Genomic DNA, 26,072 nt, shown 5'->3' with positions numbered 1-26,072 from the left:
CATAGAATCCTATAATCGTAGGATGGTTTGGGTTGGAAAGGACCTTTCGGTCACCTAGTTTTAACCTCTCTGCAGTGGGCAGGGGTGTCTCACACTAGACCATGTTGCCAAGGGTCTGTCCAACCGGGCCTTGAACACTGCCAGGGATGGAGCATTTACTTCTCTGGGCAACCCGTTCCAGTGCCTCACCACCCTCACAGTTCAGAACTTCTTCCATCAATTTGAGTTTTCTTTGGGGTTCGGTTTATGAAGGCATTTCTTCCACAGTTCCAGGTAGCCTCAAATCTGCCTCTCAGCATCCCAGAGCACATGAATGCCTCATTGCCTGGGAATTGGCAACTTTTCTTATTTGGACACCCTGTTTCCCTCTGTTTTGTTTAGCATTCCTGATGATGACTGAAAGTTGAATTGCTCTGTCCAAGTAGTCGGATCACTGACCAGCAGGTTTCCCACCTGGCATTAGGGTGGGAAGTGGTTCCCCTGGGAAGATGTTGTGGTGAAGAGAAAGGCAAGGGTTTAACTAGGAAAGAAAAAGAGAGTTAATCATCTCCTCCTCTGCAGGGCCCAGTACTCTGAGGAGCCCGGGCTGCACAGTTCTGCTGTGGATGGGCTCTATGCACCTCTGCAGCAGCACTTCCCTGCTCCCCCGTGCAGCAGAGACTCGCTGACAGTTTGGAGTTGGGAATTCACGTGTCCAGTTTCCAAATCCAGAGGAACCAAGCGAGACCCTCACCTGCCCCAAATACCAGAATATTGTCAGTCTGCTCTGCACACTTTTCCATGAGAGAGGAGCCCACTGTGGGGTATGGAAAGACTTCCTCTGCTCCGTAGCAAAACCTTGCATTGGTGATCGAAATGATGCAGTGTTGGTTCTCTGGTTTCGATCCTGTGTCTCCTGGCCTGTGCCTTTTGCTGTGGTTAAACTCCTGGCTTGCAGAGCTCCGTGCTGATGCCTGCAGTTACTCTGTAGCATTTGTCCTGCTTGGAGTCATTTTCCTAAGTGCCTAATTATATTGCAGTTAAAAAAATAAGAAGCCATGGCTGCCACTGTTGATCAAACTGCAGAGCAAAGTTGATGTGAGCACACTGTTGTTGCTGCTTCTGTAAAGATGAAACCATCTGAAGTTCAGCGGGGAGCTGATGATACATTGCTTAGCATTTAAATATCCACTGCTGCAGCTTCCACAGGTCCTCAGGCGGCTTTCTCTGTCGGTAACTATCTTTGCTGTTCATGCTTGTCTCGGGTCTTTCCTTGCCTCATTTCCTGCATAAACAAGGTTTTACACGTGTGGAAACACAGTTCTGAAACCAAGCATTGGCGTTGAGGAGGTCATTTCAGAAGCTGCTTTGAAGGACTTGCTGTGGGTTTGGAAAGAACAGCACGAGGGATGGGGAATGACTTGCTTGTGAGTGTCTTTCAAGAGATTTCAGTAGCTGAAGGAGCCAGCACTGCTCTAAGCCCAGGAGAGGTTTGTGAAGCTGGGAGCAGAAGGTAATGGCAGGAGGGACCCCTTTGGCTCAGGAGTCCAGTGACAGGGTCTGTGGGTGATGTGATGGCTGGTGAGGATTTCCTACAAGTTGACAGTGAGTATCTTGCTCCTGCTGTTCACTAGGGTGTCTTGAGCTGCGCTGGCTTCTGCTAATTGCTTTGCTGAATTAATGAATCTGTCCAAACCTCTGGCTTCTCAGTGACCCAGACCTATCTCAAACGGTTGTGTGCAGGTCTCTGAAATATTTATGTCAGCACAGTCAAGAGGGGGCTGTGAAATACAGCATTAAGACACCAGGGTATGCTCGTTTCTGCAAAGCTTGACGTTTGTAATCCAGGAAATAGGAGCCTCATCAGATCAGCACAGATTTGCATGAAGAAGGAAGGCAAATGGGATTTGAAAACCCTCATTTACACCAGATGAAATGCTGCTTTTCCAGGTTCTTTATATAAAATAACTTGTTACTGATGTGCAAAGGGGGAAAAAAATCTCAGCTGTGGAGTTATTATCATCTTCTCTGGCCAGCAAGAGAGAGAGCTGCAGGGTGATTGCAGCAGGTAGGAAAGCCCAGGCATTCTTGAGAGCAATTTCAAATGTTCAGTGCTTGGACCTGCAGTTATGGCCACTAGTAGCAATCCCTCTGTCTGTTTTCCATCTGACCTATTGCATACGAGGCTTTTGGTATCTTAAGGGTATCTTGTGCCTGTCTTCCTTTTTATTACCACCTGCCCATATGCTCTCCTCTCTCAGATTCCCCATTCTCCTGGACTTTCCCTGACTTCATGCCTCCACTGATACCTCAGTGTCATCACAGGGTACATGGTGTCCTTGAGCTTGTGTTGAATTCCTTGGGCTTGTGTTGAATTCCTCCTTTTGCTGAAGGTCTTCTGTGATAGAAGTGCCAGGGCTGAAGCTCCATAGGCTGCTTTGGCTCTGGTGTGTGGCACTGGAGGGCAGACCTGTCAAACAGAGCAAATTCTCTCCACAACTTAGTCCTGTGTAAGAGGAGTAACAGTTTCTCTGCTGCTGGTAAGAGGGCAGGATTGGGACTGCTTGAGAGACACTGGGGCAGCGTGCAGATGAGTGGTATCTCAAACCTCTGCTGGAGCAGGGAGTGTTTGAAGGATGTCAGCTTTTGGACATGGAGATACTGTCAGTATGAGCCTCTTGCCCTCTGGCTCAGTTGTGCAGATGAGGGCTGTGCTGTTACCTGTCTCCAGGCTTGCTCTGCATTATCCGCTTGGATTTTCTTCACCAGCAGGTTCCCTGAGCTGGGAAGTTGGAGGGCACCCTCCAGGGATGCACACCCAGTCCATGTCATGCTGTCTCTTCAGTGTGCAGAAAAGGGGAGCAGGCTGGGCTCCTGTCTGTGAGGCACAGGTTGATCCGGGAGCTGCTGGCAGCATCCCAATGAGATGCCAGTGCAGGTGATGCCGGCAGCATTATAGCCTTGGATCTGTGTAGTTGAAACACTTGGGAAGGATCGTGAATGATAGTGGGCTGGGTCCATGGGCACAAAGCTGACTTTTTCCAGCAGAGGCTTTGTCATTCACATTAAGAAATCACAGAATCCGAGCCTGGTTTGTGTTGGAAGGGACCTTAAAGCTCATCCAGTTCCAACCCCTGCCACAGGCAGGGACACCTTCCACTAGAGCAGGTTAATCTCAGTCTCCCCTCTGGCAGGTTAAAACTTCAGCAGCCCCACATCCCTCTTATGCTGTTGCCCCGGAGCTGGATCAGGACTGCAGAGGGGCAGATTCTCCTCCCTCGACTGCTGCTCACGGTCTGGAGGTGCAGCCTAGCACATGGGAAGCTGTAGCAAGTAACAGAAACTTATAGGCCAATAAGTGGACGTGTACCATTAAAATAAGTTAGATTTCCATTTTATAAAAACCACTCTGCTTATCTAATTTGACAAGAGCAGTAATGCAGTTTTGATTATATATTTTGTGGCATGTTGTAAATGCAATATGTGTGTGTATGTATAGGAAAATTATAATAATGTGAGACCTCAGAGCTGTATAGCTCCTGGTACTAAATCATTCCTGGGACCTGAGTGAAAATGTGTTTCCTGTGTTTTCTACCTGCTTTTCCATGACCTGGGAGGTTTTGCAGCCGTTGTTTTCCCAGCACATCCATGGAGGGTATCGGGTTCAGTATTTGTGAAATGACCCTTTTTCCCAAAATGCTCCGTTTTTCCCCCAAATGCAGATACACTCTCTGTTGTCTTCTGTTATTTCACGAACTGCCAGTATCCTGGCACTGCCAATGAGAAAAAACTCTACATGTCCTATATGGATTGCCCAGGTTCAGGAGCAGGATGGGGCTGAGATGGGTTTTTGTGTGTTGGGTGAATACTGTTCCTTACTGGCTGTGGTGGTACTGGTTTCATTAAATAAGCTGGTTATAAAAATCTGCCGCAGTGATACACGTACAGCCAAATACTAGATGATGCTTCTGAGCAGCCAAGATGAAAGTTTGCAGCTTCACTGTCACATAGTCCTGGGCTTGGATTTTGGGCACAACCCAGACAAGCGTGTAACGGTCACCAGACAAATGGTGACTCCTCTTATCTGCGTGCATGACACCAGGCTCCCCAGTGTGTTGCAGGTTAAGTGCAGTGGTTACGCACCAGGAGATGGAGGAGTTTGAGTCAAGTGGTGTTTTTTTGGTGCAATAGGAGCAGGTTAAGCAGCATTTTTCAAAATATATTTGAACTTTGCTTTAATGATGCTCTGCCTGGTGTTATTATAATGTAAATGTAGCATTAGCGAAGAGAATAAGTACATCAGCTGTGTAGCAGGAGACATAAGCAGTGGGAATCGTTCACATGGTTAAATTTACATTGTTTGGAAGGGAAAAAGTGCTTTGAAAGAAGAGAGGCTGTTTCCCAGGGAAGACATCTCTCATTCCTCTCTTTTATCTTCTTTCTGCCAAGCCAGAGATGCTGTGAGAGCATGAGCTCCTGAGATGCTTAAATGTGTGCTGGGTGATGAGGAGTATCTTGCCATGGCTTTTATGTGCAAGTGGAGCTGTATTTTCTGCAATAACGTTAATAACCTTTGTGTGACTGTTTAGAAGGATGAACCTCATTAAAGAAGAGGTATTTAATAACAGGCCTATTTTTATCTCTGTCTTTATCTAGCAGTCTGCGCATTTATTTCAAGCCTGTAACAGTGCTTTGGAAGAAAAATGGTTTCCCTCCTGGAAAACGTTTTGGGAGTGCATCCAGCCTAGGTTAACTTGAATTTCCAAGCTGAGTATGTTCCCTCCTGCTTCCAGAGCAAACAAGCCATTCCATGAGCTTGGGTTGTTTTCTGGGTATTATGGGAAAGTGCTTTTCAGACATTGTGACTTGGGTTCCAGAGGCACTGAAATGGTTCTGAAGGTTTGACCAAATCAGAGCAACAGCCTTGCACTTCAAATGCATGATCTTGTTCTGTGGGATGAGCATCCAGGCATTGCAATGCATGCTTGTTTAGCCATGGCTCGGACCTCCATCCCCGTGAAACACCAGAGGTTACTTCTGTGGCCAGGGAAGTGCTGACTCCCACCAAGGCATTATCGGAGATGCTGGAGATCAGGTGAGCTGCACACTGTGAGCTCCAAGCTGCAGGGTATCATAGGATCCCAGACTGGTTTGGATTGGAAGAGACCTTAAAGTTCACCCAGTCCCAGCCCCTGACACAGGCAGGGACCCCTTCCACTAGAGCAGCTTGCTCCAAGCCCCTGTGTCCAACCTGGCCTTGAGCACTGCCAGGGATGGGGCAGCCACAGCTTCTCTGGGCACCCTGTGCCAGCGCCTCAGCACCCTCACAGGGAAGAGCTTCTGCCTGAGAGCTCATCTCAGTTTAACCTTTCCTGTCTCTGCGTTACTGAAACAGCTTCCTTTGGCATGTCAAGAAAGCTTCTGAGTCAAGAAGTAATGTACATCTCTGTTTCTCCAGCTCTGCTTTACCAGCATAAGCTTGGGAAAGAAATGTATTCTCCTTGGGTCTGTCTTGATGTCTTGCAGAACTAATCCCCATTTATTGCAAGAACTCTTACAACAGTACGTTCATGCTTAATTTTTTATGCTGTGTTTACATTTTGGAAGGAGTAAGTGTGGTGCAGGTGGTGGAAACTCTCATTAAGAACATTTCTGATTCAAAAGCTCTTTCTTCAGCCCAGAGATGCCTTTTCCTCTCTCCTGATTTTCTGCCTGCTCCTTAAGACTGCAGGAAGTTTTGCTGGGGTCATTCACTTGCAACAGGATGTTATGTGAATACTGAGTTAATGTATGCAGTCTGCCACTTGGTATTGCTTCTCTTCTGCTGCTGGAGATCTCCCAGGGTTGCAAAGACCTTGAAAGCGGCAATGCCAACAACAGGAATATGCCTGTGATCCTGCAAAGTAAAAGGAGAAACATGAGGCCGTGTGTGTCTCCCAGCACTGCAGGGTGTGAATAAATAGATCTAAACAATTTACATTCTAACCCCAGATCAGGTTTTATTTTTAGGATTTGTCATTCAGCCCAAGTGAAACCTTTCCCTTTCTGTCTGGTGGCGCTTCTAAAAGTGCCTTTAAGTTATCACTGAGACTGTACTTTAAGATGCATTTGCATTTTGATATAATCTGCCTTGTCCAGCCTGGCCTTGAACACTGCCAGGGATGGGGCAGCCACAGCTTCTCTGGGCACCCTGTGCCAGCACCTCAGCACCCTCACAGGGAAGAGCTTCTGCCTAAGAGCTCATCTCAGTCTCCCCTCTGGCAGGTTAAAGCCATTCCCCTTGGCCTGTCCCTACAGGCCCTTGTCCAAAGCCCCTCTCCAGGTTTCCTGGAGCCCCTTCAGGCACTGGAGCTGCTCTAAGGTCTCCCCTTCAGGAGCCTTCTCTTCCCCAGGCTGACCCAGCCCAGCTCTCTCAGCCTGGCTCCAGAGCAGAGCTGATCCAGCCCTCACAGCAGCTCCATGGTGTCCTCTGGCCTCGCTGCAACAGCTCCACGTCCCTCTTGTGCTGTTGCCCCAGAGCTGGATCAGGACTCTGGTTCTCCATGGTTTTGCATGAGGACCTCCTGATGCTTTGCACAGAGCTTGCCATGGTACGAGTCAAGCGCTTGTTGGCAGGGCTTCTCTGCTCTTCTCAGCATGCTTCTGCTGAGTATGAAGGTACCTTCCTGTAACGGCTGCTCCATGGCTGCATTGCTTCCATTGGCAGAGCAGGAACTCAAATACCCTCCTGCTGCATGATGGTGAGCCCTGTGGAGCCAGCAAACCCAAGAGAGGAGGAGACAGTGTGTATTCACCAGGGCAGTGCTGGTGTAGTCATTTAACCCTGTTCACACCACCAAAGCCTTACGTTGGGTGGAGATGTGTGTGATTGGGGGGGGTTAACCCCAACTGTTAGCTTGTCAGGTAGGATTTGCAACACTGGCAGCTGGGGAAAAAAGCTGTTATTAAGTGTAATGCGGCACCTTGGATACAGAAAACATGGGTAGACAATAAATATAGACTTCCATAATGTCATTTCATGGTGTCACTCTTCAGAATTTATTAAGGCTTAGCTGCAGTGCTGCCTGCAGCTTCTTCTGGTTAGATCAGTAAATTCTGTTCATTATCTCCAGCACTTGATTTGACCTACTGTGTCATAAAAAAGGGAATATCGGAGGCACTGGGGCACCCCAGTTACCTTCTTCGGCAGCTGGGATTTTTGGTGTAACTCCAGCTTTTCTCAGGTTTGCTGCTCACATCCCGGTCAGTGCTTGGTTGTGTAGATGGACCCACAATGTGAAGTGTTGCTTGATGAGAGCATTGAGAAATGCAGGCACTGGTGACCTGCCTTGATCAGCAGGAAGAGGAGAGCCATAGTAGGGGGGATGCAGCTGTCTCCTCGGAGCGAGTTTCCATGTGGTTATCCCACCCTGCACTGCTCTGGGGTGTGGACACTCTTGAACAGGCTGAGGGTGGCTGGAGGTGGGTGGCAAAGATGACAAGAACTTAACTGCGGAAAGGTGGTTGCTAAAGCCACGGGTTCACAGAAGAGTTTGCTGTCACCTTACTGCTGGTGTTGCCACTCATTTGTTGTCAGCAGCTCACTGCTTTCTTGGTGCTGAGAACTGCACTGGTGTTTTTGAAGAGCTCCTCAGTCTACAGATGAAACTGTGCCTGTTCATCCCATTTTCTTGTCAAGCACAGATCACAGCAACAGCGGGTTTGTGCACCTTTACCCCTGGCCTCACTATTTAGCTCTCCAGGATGGAAGAGAATGAGTTCAGGCCCAACCTTCTGATAATTTATTGTGTTCCTTGTGCTTAAGGGCAGAATTTAAGTTGCCAAAAGCAGATGTTTGCTTGCTCCTTTTTTAGCTCACAAAGTACTTTCTGCATGCTTGATTGATGGATGTCCCTGTTACATTAATAGTTGGGCTTTGCAGAAAGCTGTTATTACCAGGAGAATCTGGTGTGGGTTTCAGTTTTTCTTCTTGCATTGAAAATCCATTATTAATGTCTTTTTGAGGAAAAAAAAGAAAAAGAGGCTTCAATTCAGGCATTTTACTTTGCTTTCTCGGGCTCCTTCACAGCTGTCTTCTCTGAGGCAGTTTTAAAATCAATATTACAAGTGTTCTTTATGTTTTGCTGTTTGGTTGAGGGTTGCTGCATCTTGCTATCGATTTCTGATTGTGTTGCAGGACATTTGGGTGCATGCAGATTGCCACGTGATGGGTTACTGTCATCCCAATCATCACTGAGTTGGGAAGCACAAATGGGAAAGAGCAGCAACAGAAGTTTTGTGTGTGGGGAGGGTTTGCACGTGCCTCAAGCTCTTGTGCAGCAGCATGATGAGCAGTCCTGCTCCAGGACTTTCCAGGCATGTATGGACATGTTTGTTGCTTGACCTGCCCATGGGCAGGCTGCTACCAAGCCTTTTGTGCATGGCCCTCAAGCCAGCTCCATATCTGCCAGATGCTTTGATTGCAACAATATGTAGGTGGTCTGGATATATAGTGAATTGCTGCCAACTGGATTGGGTTTATCTTCTTTAAAATGCATCTTGTACACATGTAAAACTTGCTGTGCTTCATGGAGGCCAGTTTTGGTTTTTAAGTCATAGAGTCATAGAATTATTCAGGTGTGAAGGGGCCTTAAAGCTCATCCAGTTCCATAAACATGGACACCTTCTACTAGATCAGGTTGTTCAAAGCCTCATCCAGCCTGGCCTTGAATTAGTTGTAGTTTATCCATTCACGCTGGGGAATCATAGAATGCCAGGTTGGAAGGGACCTCAAGGATCATATGGTCCAACCTTTCTTAACAAAGCATGACATAGACTAAGTGTTTACCTTCTCCAATACTGGGGTGTCACCAGTTCTTTGGAGAGATTATTCCAATGGCTGATTGCTTTCATCATGAAGTTTTTCCTCATGTCCAGTCAGAATCTCCCCATCACCCCTTGTCTTTTCCATGTCACTTCTTGTACAAAAAAATCTCCATCTTCTTTGTAGCCACCCGTAAAATACTGGAGCTTTAAATCCTGTGGACCAGAGCAAAAAGAAGGCAGAGGCACTGGTGCTGTGTCTCTGGAGGAGCAGCACAGGGTGCAGGTGTTCTGAACACACCTGCAGGGGACACAGGCAGCCCAAGATCTCCCTGGGCCCCCAGTGCTGCTGTCTGCTGGAGCTGGTGGGTGGGAGGGGTGACATGTACAACCGCGAGCAGGCTCCGACCTTGCTGTTGGGACCTAGTTAGCAATTCTGTTGATGTTCTGGAAAGGAAAATGTAATTCAGGCCACCTTCTCCTCCAAGCTGACCCTGAGAATCTGGGAGGAGAACAGCTACTGAATAATTAGGGGCCTTTTTTTTTCCCTTCGTGCTGGAGTTACTGCTCAGTGTTGAACTGTGCTGTAAAGTGTCATTCGTTTCCTTGAACATATTGGTCCAAGTGTACTTTGTGTTAATACAGTGCCATAAATTGCAGGCTCATTAATCACAGCATGCCACAGCGCATCACTCTCCTGCCGTATTCTGCAGGTGCTGTGGCTGGTGGGACCCCTGTAGCCCTGGCCAAAGGGTGAAGGTAGTGGCTGGAGCACTGCCCTGTACTCCTGTGCTTCTTTTAGCTTGCGCTTTATGTTGGCACAGCTCTTACCTGTAAGATCGAGCAGCATTTGCCAGCACTGCCACGACTGTGGGGAGCAGCCACACTGCTGTGGAGGAGAGCAACCAAGATGCACCTGGGAAGAAGTGGGTTTGTCACAGGAGTTTTGACACCACATCTCTGCTGCTGCCCTTCCGTTTTGGGTCCGTAGGGGTCCTGGCTTTGCAGTGAATCCCTTGAGCCTGAGCTCCTGTGGAGGGCTGCGCTGCAGGATGTGCTGTGTGATGATGCTGTCTCTGTCTCCGTGGCAGAGCTTTCAGCCTTCCTGGCAATGTAAATTCTCCTGGCTGCATTCTAAAATTACACTGAGTTATTGATTTATCTTTGAGAGGATTTCCTTCCCGAGGGACATTTCTGGATGGTTTAATGATTTAGCTCCTCTGCAAGTGCAGGATCCAGAGCAGAGCAGAGCCACCCTCCTGCCCTGCGCCTGCAGCCCAGGGTTGTGCTCCCACCCCTTCCTCTGCAAGCCCATTTCTATTCCAAAGCTGGCATGAGGTTATGCTGCTGTTCCTGCAGGGACAACTGCGAATAAAAAGGGCATTTTCAGCTTTCACTGTGAGTCTTGGACTAGCCTTTATGCCACGGCACCAGCATTGTTATCTTAGACTTGTTGCAAACAGCTCTGAGGCTGGCACATGGGAAGCATGAAGCTGTGCCAGCATTAATGCACCCAGGCTCCTGAGAGCATCTGAATTCCCTGAAGTGGGATGTGATGGGAGCTGGATCATGCAAGCATCTCTTTTCCTAAAGGTGCTGGTTATAGCCCCTCTTTGCTTTCTGCTGACTCGCCCTTGGAGCATCTCTGAAAATCAGGCCAGGCAAGTTCACTTGCAATTTCCTGCTTGCACTCCTGAGGAGGAAAAGCTGATTCTCTACTTTAACTCCCCCTTTTCTCCCCGAAGCCCTGAAATGGCAGTCCATGGGTTGTGGGTCATCTGGTGAGCCTTTAGGAGTTGGGCTGGATGTTTTAGCGACTGTCTGTGGAAGGGAAGTGGCATGCTCTGTGTCCCTGGGTACCTGTCTCCAGCCATGGCCCATCTAAAGCACCTCCCTGTGGGTTCCCATATCTAACCCCACAGTGGATCTGGATCCCATCTCAGCTGCAGCATGCACAGGGATGAAATGTGAGGCTGCTCACGTGGTTATAAGCCAGCATCCACTGGCTGGGCCCAGGGAGGATGACAGTTTATTTGCCTGTGAACCAAGTGTGCCACAAATTCTTTCTTAGTGATCTACCTGTGTGATAAAACAAGGCCTTAGTGTCTGTCTGAAGTACTGCAGTGGTGACAAGTATTTTTGACCATTAGGCTAATGTCACTTATGACTGTAATAGCTATAGAAACCTGGCTTTAAATTGAAGCTTCAGGAAGCACTATACCAGTGTTCTCTCCAAGGCTGCTTCTTATTTCAGTTTTTATTATTCAAATTCATTCTTACTATAGCTTGGCAGTGTAGCTGGCAGACGGGCTTCTCCAATATGTTCTGCTAGTCTCATAGAATCCCAGGCTGGTTTTGGTTGGAAAGGACCTTAAAGCTCATTGAGTTCCAACCCCCTGCCATGGGCAGGGACCCCTTCCACTAGAGCAGCTTGCTCCAAGCCCTGTCCAACCTGGCCACCGGAAGCTGCTCTAAGGTCTCCCCTTCAGGAGCCTTCTCTTGTCCAGACTGACCCAGCCCAGCTCTCTCAGCCTGGCTCCAGAGCAGAGCTGCTTCAGCCCTCGCAGCATCTCCATGGCCTCTGGTTGGGTTTGCCTATGTTGTATATGTCTTTTTAGTATCAGCCTTGACTGAGTTATAAACACAGAAGCTGAAGACTGAAACAGATTCCTGAGACCTGGTTGTGAAGACCTATTCTTGAGCTCCCCAGCCTTCCCCTTGGAAATAGATGCTCTTTTTCCCTGTTTTTCCTCCTGTTGCACAATTTTAGATTTCTGCTTCTTTTTTCCAACCATGGCCAGCTTAGAGCTCCTGCTTCTCACACTGGTGTTGGTCCTGATGGATTATCCCTCCCCATAGAGCAGTTGTGTCCTTCTCATGTCTCCATGTTGTTGGGTTCTTTGGGGGTGGTTCTCTCTGCCCTAACATTCATCTATGGTGGCCGTCTCAACAGTCAATAGGGAGAGGAAGAGATGCTCTTTGAGAGTGACGGATGTGGAAGACTGCTGCGGTTAATGATGTTTTGGAGGTGTTAATCTCCATCATAGTAAAGAAGCTGATGGTTCTGTGCTCAAAAAGGCATCAGATGCCTAAAATCTCTCAGGATAAATATCATTGTCAGTTCCTTTTGTCACGTTCTCAACTCTCCTGGGGTCATCTCCCTCATCCTTCTCTGTCTGCATTCTGCATTGATCGTCTCTGAACCTAGATAAGCCTTCAGCATCCTAGCTGAGTTTTCTGGTGTAACAAATCCACCTGTGGGATGACAACTATTGAATAGGTTGCAGTGACATTATGAAGTAGTGTAGGCTTGGAGATAAATAACTTGGTGAGTAAGCGAGGGATTAAAACTGGCTTTTGTAAATAATCTTTCTGGTGGATGTTGACTTGGTGACATGGTGAGACCCAGGGCACTGGAGCCTGGCATGGTGCTTGACAGCTGAGAGGATCAGAGTGTGTCTGGACACCTTTGATCTCCTGCCTGGACTTTTGTGGGATTAAACTCTCTAAAGCCCTACAGTTCACAGAATCGAGCCCAGTATCAGAAAAGAGATAAGTGCTTCGTACTGGAGCACCAAGCACATGCATCAAGCTGCACCAAGGGGGTGTGGTAATGTATAAGAAGTGCCTGGCTCAAAGCTGGAGATAAGGGTTTGCTTATGAAGTGAAAACATGTGTTTTTGCCAGTTTTATGAAAGGGCAACCCATCCTCCTCTTTGCCTGCTATTATTTCTCTCCTGGTGTATTTTCTGCTGATGCTGTGCAAGTGGGAGAGAAGCCTTTGCAGAGAGGGAGGTGGAAGGACACAAGCACTTGCTGCTAGGGGCCCTTTGCCATACGAAGCTTTCCTATATTGGCAGCAGCAGCAGAACTATCAACAGATGCTACAGCAGCGGCTCCCATCAGAGAGGCACCATATGTCCTCTCCTGAGCCCTCCTTCCCTAAGAGTCCTCCTCCCCAGGCACCTCTCTAGCATCCGCCTTCACTTCCATCGCTTACTGCCTCGGAGCGTCCCAGGAAGCCGCAGCACCTTGCAGGAGGTGCGTGCTCTGCCCTGTGTGTGAGAGCCAGCTCTCTTGTCCTCATCTTGCCACAGGAAGGTCGAGGTTTGGTGGGATTTCAGGCAGGCAGCGAGCTCAGGCTGGGCTATGTACAGAGCAATCTTGGCCACCGGTGATGGCAGGAACGAGTTAAACAGACACATTGCGACTGGCTCCCTTGCCTGTCACTGCGGGTTCACCTTCTTTTCCCTCCCCTTCTGCTCCCCCACTGCTGGAGGCAAAGCCAAGCACAGGCAGCGGGTGGGTTTGGCAGGAGGCGGTAGGAGCCAGAGCATGGAGCTCGCAGGGTGCTGCTGGTTTGAATAACTGGACTCATGGTCCCCGGTGCTGGTGGATCAGTGGAGGGAACATAAATGCCAGTGCCATGAGAGAGCTGGGTGGGTTGAACCTGGCAGTGGTGAGTGGCTGTCCAGCTGAGTGTCCACATTTAACTGATGCTTTCACATGTCTAACCAAGCATTACTCACTGGAAAGCCCCTTCCTTGCGTTGCTTTGTTCTCCACTAGCTGCGGAAGGAGGGATTTGATTCTGGCATCACTTCTAAAACGTTTTCATTGTATCTGCCAAAGGAAACAAATTGCAGAGAAGACCTCTCAGCATTAGGACAAAAGAGTGCCTCTAAATCCCTTTTCAGATAAACAAATGTTTGGGCTGTAGGCCTGGTGGATGAAGTTTAAAGGCATGGTTATTACTGCAGCAAGCAAGTGGTTGGCATTGAAAATCATAGGATGCAAGAAAGAAAAGTTCTCCCAAGGTTTGCTGTGGGCATGTTTTCTCCCTGTAATCCTGGTTGTGAGGAGCACTTGGAACCCCTAGTCTACACAGTGATCTCCATGGATTAGCCATGGAAAACCAGTAGCCCAGCAAGCACCAGTAAGTCTCTTTTCTCTTTGTAAATAAGAAACCAGAATTGGAACGGCCCTTTCTCTGCATGCACCCTGTTCACATAGGGTTCAAGCCCAGCAGAAAGCAGTGGTGCTGCTCTGGGACACGAGGAGCACGGGCAGGAGCAGAGACTGTGGCACTTCGTGTTGGGATGTGTCAGTGGGGTGATGTCGGGGATTCCCAGGGATGGCTTTGCTCCAGCAGCAGTGCTGGGCGTTGAACTGGGAACAGCTTCACCTTGGTGAGCTTGGAAGTGTTTCAGGTGGCTTCTGTCCACTGCAGTGTGGACAAAGTTGGTGTTGGAGAAGATGATGTATTTAAACATCACTGTTTTGACAGGCCAAATTGCAGGATATTTATTAGCATAGCTGAAGTATTATATGAAGATTTGTCAAGTCAACCGGGTAAAGCATCTTATGTGGAACATCCTTGATTTTGTCGAGGTTTTTCAACTGTTGGTTCAGTCTGTCCACAATTGATCCCATTTAGGCATTTCTACAAGACACTGGTGCGAGCTGCTGCTGAGAGCATAATGGCTGTGCCCTGGGGATCAGGCTCTTCCTGCTGCTCAGTATTTGTCGCGTGCTCTGGGAGGCAGAGGAAAACAGCAGGTTGAGTTGTTTGCTTGTGCTGTAAGGACAGAACTCTCTCATGGTTTCCTCCCTAACTGGAGAAAGGGAAGGATGTCTCTTTATCCTTGTCCACCGTCTGCACAGCAGGATCTTTTATCAGGGTTCAGTGATAAGACACAATGATCATGCTAAAACCAGCCTGATACCACCATGACTTCTCATTTGCAGGCAGAGGCAGGTGGTCCTGGGAGAAGTGGGGTGGCAGTGGCCACGGTGGGTCATGGCAGGGGTTCCTCCAGCATCTCATCCCCTATGGATGTTGCAAGTATGTACTTAATGAACAGTTTATGAACATGGCAAACACACAGTGATTATGAAAGGGTTTTCTCTATAATTACAGTAGTAATTAGAGCCCCTGCTATCACTGCTGGTTTGGACCTGAGAAATCAGAGGCAGTGACCAGGATGGGGCCTCTCCAAGGATGTGCTGTGCCTGACAGGCAGCTGTGGGTTTCCCAGCAGAAGTACAGAACTAATGGCATTAAGAGATGCACACAAAGAGGCTTTGTAAAGCATTTTGTCAGCATTGTAGGAGTTCCTACTTGAATCATGGACGTGGGTGCCACAGCTTTCTTGTTGTTGGCACAGTGAGTAAGGTACCCTGGGAAACACCGGGGGAAGCTTCCAGGCCTAATGCTGTTAAACCTCTGTGGAAGAGGTCATGTATAGCATATTGATGACCTTGTCCACTGGTACTTAATTGGGAAGAGCAGTGAGTGCCGGGAGGCAAACTAATCCAAAAGGCAGTAGATGAATGGAAAAAGGGGCAGGAAATAGCAAAATGCGATTCAGGCTCTGGGCTTTCTCTTCCCATCCATAATCCATCTCTTCTTGACCTGTGCTTCTGCACAGCCTCCCTTCCTTTTGTGTGTAAAAATGTTCTGTTCTGCAATAACAAGCAAGCCAAGGAGTGGCATGACTCACCCGGAGAGAAAACGCCAAACCCCGCAGCCAGGCGTTGCTGTTTCCTTGCTCACGGTGCTAACCGGGATGCCGGAGCCAGAGCTGAGCCCCACCACATTGGGGCTGGTTCCTCGATTTTCCTGAGCCCAGCATTCAGCATGAGAAGAGGCGGCATCTTCCTGCAGCCAGGGCACTGTGCTCGTGTGAATCCTGTCCTATCCCCAGGCAGGAACAGGCAGTGAGAGTGAGCACCAGGGTGATTGTGTCCTCCTATGCATGCCCAGCATGGGATGTCTTTCCCAGGTATCCAACTCCTGGAGCTGGTGGTGCTGGCGATCATAGCATCCCAGACTGGTTCAGGCTGGGAGGGACCTTAAAGCTCATCCAGTTCCAACCCCTGCCACAAGCAGGGACCCCTTCCACTGGAGCAGCTTGCTCCAAGCCCCTGTGTCCAACCTGGCCTTGAGCACTGCCAGGGATGGGGCAGCCACAGCTTCTCTGGGCACCCTGTGCCAGCGCCTCAGCACCCTCTACTCATGCAGCAGAGCTCTGCTGCTTCCTGCAATTTGTCTCCTTTATGGGTTTTTTTTAATCACTGCTTTATTAAAGGAGCAGGGTCAGTGCTATCAGATCACTTTGTGAGGATGCTCTGTCAGTCTTGTGCAGCCTTATTGTTTTCAATATTGCTTTGCTGGCAACATCCATGGATTGATTTGCAGATTCTTCTGTTGCCTGTATCAGAAAGTCCCTTTCCCCTCACTCCCCTGTGCTGAGAGAAACAGAGTAAAGAAAGGTAGATGTTATCTGATGCTTCTTAGATACCAAAGTGATTTCTGAGAGCTGCAGAGCCAGTTACTGACTCGTAACTGTGGCTTGTTTTCACACCGTGGATAGATTTATGTGGTTGGGGTATTTTGCAGTGGCAAACGAAGGTGCTCACTCGGGGAGAAGCCAGGGATCTGCCTTGGTGAGCGGAATTGCCCTTTTTCTGCTTGCAGAAGCCTTCCCTGGGGACATTGCTGTAGAGTGGTGCAGGGAGGAGGAGAGTCTTGTGCCCCTCATGGGCTTCTCTAGCTGGGCAGGTCGATGGCTCCCAGCTCAGGGTCCCCGGGGTGGGTAGGGGATGGGGCAGCTGCTCCAGGAGGGCAGTGGGTTATTGCATGATCTCGTTATGAGACCTGAATAGCGGTGTATGATGTGAAACCTACCTGGTTATTTTTAATGCCTTCCTGTTGCTGTGTCAGGAGTTGAGGCTCAGTCTTGCCCGCATGCAGAACTGTAAAACCCCTTGTGGCCAGCACTGAATGGGATAATGTACTGGAAAAGAGCCAGGCAGGATGAGGCTGTTCTCATCTGGGGAGGAAACACAGTTGGACACTTGGCTGGTTTCGAAAGAGAGAAACGGGGTTACTTGGATATTATTGCGTGGTGTATATTCAGCACAGTAGCTTTTAGTTATCCTGCATATAACGTGCCTGATTCTTGCCTTAGCTGGGAGCATGGTGGAAGCATGTTCTGTTTTCCATTTGTTTATTTATTTATCACCTTGCTTTCCCTCCCTATGAGGCTTGATATAGGTATAGAGCTTCAGCAGTGTACACACAACAGAATAACAGATAACTGTGATTTGGTTACGAGGCAATAATTTAAGTCGACAGGTTTAGCTGATAACATAAAACACAAGAGGGGAATAGCATCGGTTTATAAATGTCAGCAGAACCCCTGTGAGTGAGTTGCTGCCTTGAAGCCGGCTCTGGAGCTGTTACTCCATCTAATGTATTATAAGAAGAAATAAACAGATGTCTGAAAAAGTCTGGCTGACCAAGATTAAAGGAGCAGGGCTATAAATTACATTCTTCCTCGGTGTCATGTTAAGGAACTCTCAGGACAGATGGAGCACGTCCAAGGAAGGTGAAGGCAGGACCTCTGATAGATGAGGTTTAGGCTGCAGATCCCTGGACACGTGGGCAGCAGCCAGGTGTGGGGCTGGCTTCTCTGGAGAGCGGGGAAAGTTGGAGTGGTTGTGTGGGAGAGCAGAGCCTCTCCTGGTGCTTCCACAACTGATAAAAGGATTAAATTGAGAATGGGAATAACACCCTCCTAGCAGCGTGTTGCTGCAGGATCAGTGTCTCTTGCGTGTGAAATAAAAGCTGTCACTTTGACATTTATTCCCAATAAATCCCATGTCATTTGTGCAGTGACAGGGGTTTTCTTACCCTCTGGAAGTACTTTACCTTTACTTTTTGGCTGCAAGGTGAAAAGCTGAGTGAAGTGATTCAGGGGCAGGCGGATGGCACGCCCCCATCGGGGACACTGGGTGGTCTGCTTAAACCCCCTGGCTTTCTCTTGGATCCATCAAGCCAAGCTTATTCAAATCAGTTTAGTTGTGGTTTAAAAAATTCCCAAGTATGGGAGAAGGGTACCACTGGTTGTGGAGGAAGGAGTTCGCTGGCTTCCTCCTCTGCCAGCGATAGCCTGTTCTGCAGGGGGTTGCAGCTATTTCTACTCAGTGGATAGTTAATTTGGAGGTGAGAAATTAATTAGAATGGAAACTCTTCTTTCCCTTTATAAGGAGCAAGGGAGTAGGACAGGATGAGATCTAGGGTTTGGAGATCTCTGGGAAGTGAAGGCTGTTCAGTAGCATGCACATGCAATGCGTTCTGTTTGGATGGACATTTTTTGTTTCTTCTAAGGTGTCAAGGAGAAAAAAAAGGTCGCAAAATTGCTTAAATATAAACTTGTTTTGATAGGCTTTTAATTAGTTTAATTTCCCAAATGCAACTTAATATGAACAATAAGTAAAACATTAATTTCTCTAGGAAAAAAGCTATTAAGCGTATGAGTCTGTATTAACAGCACATGAAGCTGTGTAATTGCTTACATACGTATCGCTCCGGCGCGTGCTCCCAGTTGAGTAGTATCAAATTAAAGGTATCGAAGAGAATCAACTATTTTTAAGGGAAGTGTCTGGAAGCTACATAGTGAAACATGATTAAAATTCAGGCTTTCCAGGTTGCTCATTTAAATCAGCATTTTTAATCACATTATTCAAGTCAACCCACCCTCAAATACACTATGAATAAAGCTCTAAATACCCCAGACTAAATGAGACTGAAGACCTCATCTGGTCTCAAACATCTGGAATGTTTTGTAGTGACTACGCCGATCTTTTTGCTGAAAACAGAGCTGTCTCTCTTGGTTTATTTAATAAAGCAGTGTGTTTGTCCTACTGTGGCATGAACCTGTACTGCTGTGCACAGGGGCAAGAAGAAATCCCTGCAGCAACCAAAGCTGCTTAAATACATCAAGGCTGGGATTTCTGCTCTGGGGGTTGGATGGTCTTGGTCGAATCTCATTTAGGGAAGTGTAAAGAAGCAAAGTTTGTGTCTTCTCTGATGGCAGCCTCCTTAATTCGGTTGTGCTGGGTTTGTGTGCACTGGGGTTTGTGTTTTATTTACTGCTGGCTGAAAATAGAAGCCGTGATGTTGGTGAGCCGGGGGGTCCCCTGGGCCCTCTGGGGGCTGCTCCCTTACTTCGCCTTTGGTGTTTCTTTAAAGCAAACCCCATCAGCCCCCTTCCTCTCCCCTGGCAACTGAGTGCACTAATATGGCCAGATCCACTGGGAGCACGACAGCCAGAATATACTGTACTCTGCTAACGGGCACAGTCATGTCTCGCTGTGTCTGACAATTTAGGAGTTGCTTCAGTGAGTGCTGTGCGTGTAACCTGGGCTGTCCCAGAGGTGTGACCTGGCAAGGAAAAGCACTGGCTGTGAGAGGGAAAGATGCAGCTCGGCCCTCGCTTTCTCCCCTGAGCGGTGTTTGTGCCTGTGAATCCCACAATCTCAGTCTGGTTTGGGTTGGAAGGGACCTTAAAGCTCACCCAGTTCCAGCCCCTGCTACGGGCAGGGACCCCTTCCACTGGAGCAGCTTGCTCCAAGCCCCTGTGTCCAACCTGGCCCTGAACACTGCCAGGGATGGGGCAGCCACAGCTTCTCTGGGCACCCTGTGCCAGCGCCTCAGCACCCTCCCAGGGAAGAGCTTCTGCCTAAGAGCTCATCTCAGTCTCCCCTCGGGCAGGTTCAAGCCGTTCCCCTTGGCCTGTCCCTACAGGCCCTTGTCCAAAGCCGCTCTCCAGGTTTGCTGCAGCCCCTTTAGGCCCTGGAGCTGCTCTAAGGTCTCCCCTTCAGGAGCCTTCTCTTGTCCAGGCTGCCCCAGCCCAGCTCTCTCAGCCTGGCTCCAGAGCAGAGCTGCTCCAGCCCTCCCAGCAGCTCCATGGCATCCTCTGGCCTCGCTCCAACAGCTCCACGTCCCTCTTGTGCTGCTGCCCCAGAGCTGGATCAGGAATGCAGGGGGTTCTGCCCAGAACGCAGCAGAGGGGGACAATCAAGTAGTAGCATCAATTAGCAGCAACCAAATATGGCCTCCTCTGTATCCCAGCACAACTGCTGGCTATCACTGTGTGTTTGTTGTGAATTATGACCAAGGAAAACCATTGAATTTCCCACCTTTTCTGCATGCAAACCCAAAGCTTAATGTATTCTGTGTGTTTCTGTTGGCAGATATTACTGATCATATATTCCTTTTAATACAATATTTCCAAACCAACACAGCCTCACCTCCATATGCTTGATATTCCATGTACCTGGCTGTACTCTGCGGTGTGCTTTGATTTCCCTTTGGCAGCTGTACTTTATGCTGTCTACCCTAATCAGCAACTAATTCGCCTTTCTCTAGACTCCAAATCCGCTCCTGATGTGGAGCTTTAGTGCTTTATCAGGAGCTGGCCTGGGAAGGAGGAAGGAGCTCATGGTCTGCTGGGCTCGGTCCTGTAGCACAAGCTTGCGCGGCTGCACAGGGCCATGTTCGGAGGCTGAAGGTGGCATTTGTGTAAGGTTAAAGCAACATTTGTGTCTAAGGGGTGTTGATGGGGGAAGACTAGTTGGTGGAGGATCTCCTCCTCCTGTTCACCATGTGGGACGAGTCTTTTATCTCTCTCTTGGGTAGGAACATGTGCCTTCACCTCGTGTTACCTGCATCAAAGCTGGAATAGCTCACATGCTCTAAAATAACCTTCCGTTTTCTTATAGGTCAAGCTGTTCCTGCAGGGTCACACGTACGACTGAACCTGCAGACAGGAGACAGAGAAGTCAAGCTCCCAGACAGTGAAAATGGGAAAAGTGATACAAGAAAAGAGAGAAGAAGAAAAAGGTATAGCGATGCAAAGCATCGGGGTGGGTGGGCTGTGGGATTCATGTCTTTTATTGGAGGCCAGGTTCCCTGATGCACTCAGTTGCTGTCTCTTCCCAAGACTTAATAGCTGGTGTAAGAGTTCATCAGTGCTGAAAACACAGTCCTGTCCTTTGTGATCCCTTCGGGGTGGCAGTAGAAGTGCCCCGAGTGCATGTTCAGAAGCAGCTTCGTGGCTTCTGATGCCACGACACTGAAACTAAATTTGCAACGTGGCTTCTTTGTATGACTTTCAGCCCTTTGAAATATCTGAGCTTAAACTTTCTGAGCTTGAGCTGTCAGAGCACTTGTGAGGGGCTTTGTTTGCCTTGACCTGAGCCAGTACCATGGTGTTAGCTCAGTGCAGTCAGTGGGCTCCAGCGTTCATTTACACATCAGTGCCTGCTGATGTTCTCCTTGGATCTCACACAGCCTTCCTGTACCCACATCTTTAGATTTGTTGTCAAAGTCTCACTGGTGCTGACGTTCCCTTTGGCACCCTCCTACCAAAGACAGGTTTATGGGGGGAACATTGTTTCCTGAAGTGTGGGGGATTTACCTCTGCTTCCCCTACTCCCCCAGTTCCTCCTGTTCAGAGCATGGAGAAGCTATTTAGCTTCATGATGCTTCAACAGTTGGCTTTCCTTTTCTCTGCGCAAGAGTGTTTGTGGCTCAGATAAACACTCTTTGAACCAATGAGAGAAGCATAAAGAGCAACATGAGTCTTAGCACTTCTGTGTGATTTCTGCTCGGATTTACGCTTGCCCTAACTTTGTATATGGTGATCATTAGAACTTCTACTGTAAATCTCTTTGTTAAGGCTTAAAAGTCCTTTAGCAGTGATTTAGTGGCAGTGGTGGTTCTTTCTTTGTTCTCTGAAACATTTCCTGCTCTTCTGTATTGCAACATTAAATTCAGAGGCATAAATTAATACTAGAATCCCAGCCCAGGAAGGAACCTTAAAGCTCATCCAGTTCCAACCCCTGCCACGGGCAGGGACCCCTTCCACTAGAGCAGCTTGCTCCAAGCCTCTGGGTCCAACCTGGCCTTGAGCACTGCCAGGGATGGGGCAGCCACAGCTTCTCTGGGCACCCTGTGCCAGCGCCTCAGCACCCTCACAGGGAAGAGCTTCTGCCTAAGAGCTCAGCTCAGTCTCCCCTCGGGCAGGTTCAAGCCATTCCCCTTGGCCTGTCCCTACAGGCCCTTGTCCAAAGCCCCTCTCCAGGTTTTCTCCCCTTTAGGCACTGGAGCTGCTCTAAGGTCTCCCCTTCAGGAGCCTTCTCTTGTCCAGGCTGACCCAGCCCAGCTCTCTCAGCCTGTCTTCACAGGAAGCTGTCTTCATAATCACCTATTTTTATTGTGTTAGGTCCTGAGATTTTGGGTCAGTGTGCAGATTATGGAGACTTTTTTGACTGTCGGGGTGAGGTGTCTGCAAATCACACACAGAATATAGCACTGAGACTCATCTCTTCTTGAGTGTGGAGCGTATTTTTGTGTTTTAAGCGAGATGCTTGGAAATTCAGCACTCTTAGTTCCTTTCCTCCTGGCACTTTCCATTGCCAGTACATCACAATGAAAATATTACAGATGCAAGTGTTCACTCATAACATGTTTTGTTTTGTTTCCTCTGCAAGGCTGGGCAAGGTGGATGTCGACTCAACTTCATTCACATCTCAGGAGCTCAAAAAGGCACTGGCTAAAATGAAGGAAAGTGAGAAGGCAGAAAGAAAGGTAAGGAGAGATTGCACAAGGATGTGAACACCCTGTATTACATGTCTCTAGAAATAGGACGACCAAAGTAATTGCTTGGGAAAGTACTGTGCAGACACATCTTTCTGTGATTATGGGCCCAAAATGCCTTTGCTAGCCTGCTGGTGATATATTTGCCTGGGAAACTCACCCCTTTTTATACTAATCCTGGATTTTATGTGAGAATGGAAAATTTGTGTCCAGTTCCATTTTATTAACTTTAAACTTCAAGGCCTTGTGCTGCAAGCTGCTAACAACTACTTCAGTGTACTCTTACAGTTGAGGGTGTTTCTCAGTAATAACTATCCCATGGGCTTTTGTGGGGAGAGGGGCTGCAGTGGTGGAATGGGCTGGGATCAGCAGTTTACTGACAAGAGGGATGTGGAGCTGTTGGAGCGAGTCCAGAGACAGATTGAGAGAGCTGGGCTTTAGGATTCTTGCTGTACCAATGCGCAGTTGAAGCTATGGGGTCTTTCCTGAGAACCAAAGCAGGTATGGTCAGGAAGCTCTCCAGTGTGATGCTGCTTCCCTCAGTTTTCCAATACCAATGTGATTAGACCTGAATGAATAATGAAAAACCAAATCCCTTTCACACCCTTGTGTGAAGCCAGGGCCTGATTTCCTTTCTGTTGTTTGGATGTACATTTGTCCATTGATTTGATTTATTTATTCAGCTGCCACTTGGTTCACAGGAACATCTGCAGACCCCCAGTGTGGACTGGACTGCGGCATGGAGGTGTTTGTGAAGGAGGTTACTTTGCTGCTCACTGTCATCCTTGGTTTAGGTCTCAGTCTCATACCCTGGGTAGTAAAACCCAAATGACCACGGTGAAGCATAGGCTGACATTACCTTATATAAGCTCCGAGTTTCCTATTTAGTTACAAATACTCCACAACCCAAAGTAAAATAGAATAAAAGTGCTGCTTCCAGCTCTCACCAGGCTTGGAGCTGGTCCCTAGCCACTGGCATGACACTTGGGGGATGAGACTCATCAGGATGACAGCCTTTCTCCCCTCTTCCCTCAACAGTATTTCCTTAGGCCCTAGGTCCTCCTGCTGCCTTGGTGCTGGCTCAGTCGAAGGAGAACTGTGGTATGAGTCAAGGCTTGGAATTACAAGAAGTCTTTTTCCCCCCTTTCTGGCACCAGGGCATTATTTCATTTACTTATGCAGCAGCCAGCATCAGTAGTAGCAGGACTTCTTGAAATGAGTGTCATTTAAATGCAAAAATTAGTGATCCTTTTTTATGTGAAAATAAGCCATTTTTTAAAAAGCCCTGTTAGAGGACAGCTATTGTCCCAGCAACGGGGCTCAAACCAGCTACACCTAATGCACCTGAAGTACACCATTTAAAGTCACTCCTGCAGGGAGCAAATTCATCCTCAAAGTAACTGTGTCAGAGTAAATTGAGTTACACCAAGCGTGCTCCCATCACCACTCTTGCAAAAGCAGTTCTGTGTGGCTGGGGTGGGGATGGTGGTCTGTGCAATTCCATGGTACCTGCAATAATTAGGCCAGCAGTCATTAGTGCTGATTATAGGGCTGCAGTTAGGCTGACCGTGCTGTCACTTCCATCACGCAGGGTTTTCTCTGCAGTGGCTCCAGCCTTGGCTGCTGTTCACACCCACAGCAGTGTTTGCAGGGGGAGCACTGCATGTGCAAACCCTTGAGTTGGGGTCACTCCTGTGTAAAAATATATTCTCATGTTTGTGACACAATCCCTTTCAAAAGGGGCTTTCTCTATTTCTCCTGCTCTTGGGGCAGCCCATCTTCAGTGTGGGCTCACTGCTTTCTCTGTCCCCTGCAGCAACAGGCACTGCCCTCGCCTGTCTCTGTGCCACCAGTGTTGGTGCTGGAGAATCAGAATCACAGAATCATTTATGTTGGAACAGACCTTTAAGATCAAGTCCAACAGCTCCCCAGCACTGCCAAGACCACCGCTAACCCATGGCACTAAGTGCCTTGTCTACACAGTTTGTGAACCCTTGCAGGGACGGTGCCTGCAGCCCTGCCCTGGGCAGCCTGTTCCAATGCCTGAGCACCCTCTGGGGCAGGAATTGTTCCTCAGCTCCATCTAAACCTGCCCTGGTGCAGCTTGAGGCCATTTCCTCTTGTCCCATCCCTTGTTCCTTGGGAGCAGAGCCCAGCCCCTCCTGGCTCCATCCTCCTGTCAGGCACTTGTAGGGAGCCATCAGGTCCCCCTTAAGCCTTCTCTTCTCCAGACTGAACTCCCCCCATTCCCTCAGCTGTCCATCTTCTCAGTTTCTGCCAGCTCTGGGACTCTCTTAGATCTCTGACAGTCTTTTCCTTCTCACCACGTGCCTTTCCACAGCTCTCTGTTCGTTGCAGCCCTTGGGGTGCTGTCTGTGTGAGGGAGATGAGCCACGCTGCAGGACAAGCTATCTGCTGGCCAAGCCTCATGGCATGGCACTTCAGCTGCCCCTATCTTATAGCTCGTCCTCCCATTTCTCTTTCTGACAGCTTCTGTCCCTGACGGTGAGTGCACACGATTCCCTTAGGGATGAAGCCATACTGAATCGTGTTAAGCACTGCCCAGAGAAGCCGTGGCTGCCCCATCCCTGGCAGTGTTCAAAGCCAGGCTGGACACACAGGAGCATGGAGCAAGCTTCTCTAGTGGAAGGTGTCCCTGCTCGTGGCAGGGGTTGGAACTGGATGAGCTTCAAGGTCCCTGCCAGCCCAAACCAGGCTGGGATTCTAAGAAGCGATTGGGATGATGAATGCGTCTCTGTACGTGTCCAAGGAGATCTTGATGTTACTGGCGCAGAGTCATAGGGCTGTTCAGGCTGCATGGGACCTCAGGAGGTCTCCAGCCCCATCTGCAGCTCCCAGCAGGCTTGGGAGATCAGGAAGTTGCTGAGGGCTTTTTGCAGTCCGGTCTTGAGAACACTGACTTACAGGCAAATGGAGAACAGCAGTGATGCCTGCCTCTGGCCTTGATGTTGTTTTGGAAGGCCCAGAAGTGGTGTACAAAGCCGTTAGTACAGGCCTGGAAAGTGCTTGCTGGTACCAAAGTGGGTATTTTACAGATAACTGGGCTCCTTGGCTTCTCAGAAGGACCCTCCAACACAGATGCCCTGCATCTCTGATGCTCAGCAGTAAATCCTGTGTGCATGGACAACCAGGTTCCCTTAATAAATATGGGGCAGGGGTTTCTTTATACATGTTTCTTATCTCTCTTTGTCAACTCCCTTCAGATCTGGTTTCCTCCTTTTGCTTTCAAGGCCCATGAGGAAGAGGTGAGGAAGAAGTTCCGGCCCATCGAGCAGCTGAAGGAGGAGTTTGAAAAGCTGAACGTGAAGATGGAGACAGATTATGAAATTATGGTGAAATTAATCAGCAAATTCAACAGCTCTGCCTCCACGCTGGATGAAAAAGTAGCGGCGCTTTATGATCTTGAATATTATGTTCACCAGGTAACAAAAACGCATTAGTAACTACCATGTAAAATCCAGGGGATACGGTGTCATAAATGTGGTTTTATTTTTCTTATCAGTATTAGGTAATACAATTTGCTTAATTATCATAATCCTGGGACAATAACAGGCAGCAGAGGGCTACTGCAAGCTTATTTCATACCCGAGTTGAAATAAATCACTGCTTGTGCTGGTAGCGAGCAGTTTCCTAGGGGTGAGTGTTGCTTGATTTGTTGTCTGTTCTCAGGCTGATTTTCTTGCCCTCTCTTTTCCTTCTTTTATATGCTTAATGTTACAAAATGGGGGTTTATCTGCCATTTTTGGAATAAGTAGAATGGTGGCTGCTAAGAAAAGAATTATTTTCTCACTCCTTCCACAGAAGGCGTCTGTGGCTGCAGG

The 26,072-nt window shown here is 48.5% G+C and overlaps 2 protein-coding genes across 7 annotated transcripts in view; both read left to right on the top strand.

Moving 5' to 3' along the window:
• The window catches only part of SIL1 (SIL1 nucleotide exchange factor), a 100,858-nt gene that overhangs the window by 32,798 nt on the left and 41,988 nt on the right, over positions 1-26,072 (top strand). For all 6 annotated transcript variants that reach the window (XM_065690224.1, XM_065690222.1, XM_065690223.1 and 3 more), the window contains 3 exons: positions 20,352-20,472; positions 22,125-22,221; positions 25,482-25,673. In XM_065690224.1, the coding sequence (XP_065546296.1) occupies positions 20,352-20,472; positions 22,125-22,221; positions 25,482-25,673 (410 nt within the window). The remainder of the gene's footprint in view (positions 1-20,351; positions 20,473-22,124; positions 22,222-25,481; positions 25,674-26,072) is intronic.
• The window catches only part of HSPA9 (heat shock protein family A (Hsp70) member 9), a 330,220-nt gene continuing 324,235 nt past the window's right edge, over positions 20,088-26,072 (top strand). Inside the window, exon 1 of the mRNA XM_065690219.1 lies at positions 20,088-20,091. The gene's annotated coding sequence lies outside the window, so the exon portion shown is untranslated. The remainder of the gene's footprint in view (positions 20,092-26,072) is intronic.

The sequence above is a fragment of the Lathamus discolor genome, chromosome 10, assembly GCF_037157495.1.
Source record: "Lathamus discolor isolate bLatDis1 chromosome 10, bLatDis1.hap1, whole genome shotgun sequence".
NCBI classification, from domain to species: Eukaryota; Metazoa; Chordata; class Aves; order Psittaciformes; family Psittacidae; genus Lathamus; species Lathamus discolor.
Note: the sequence above shows the minus strand (reverse complement) of the source record. Positions and strands in the feature narration are given on the sequence as shown.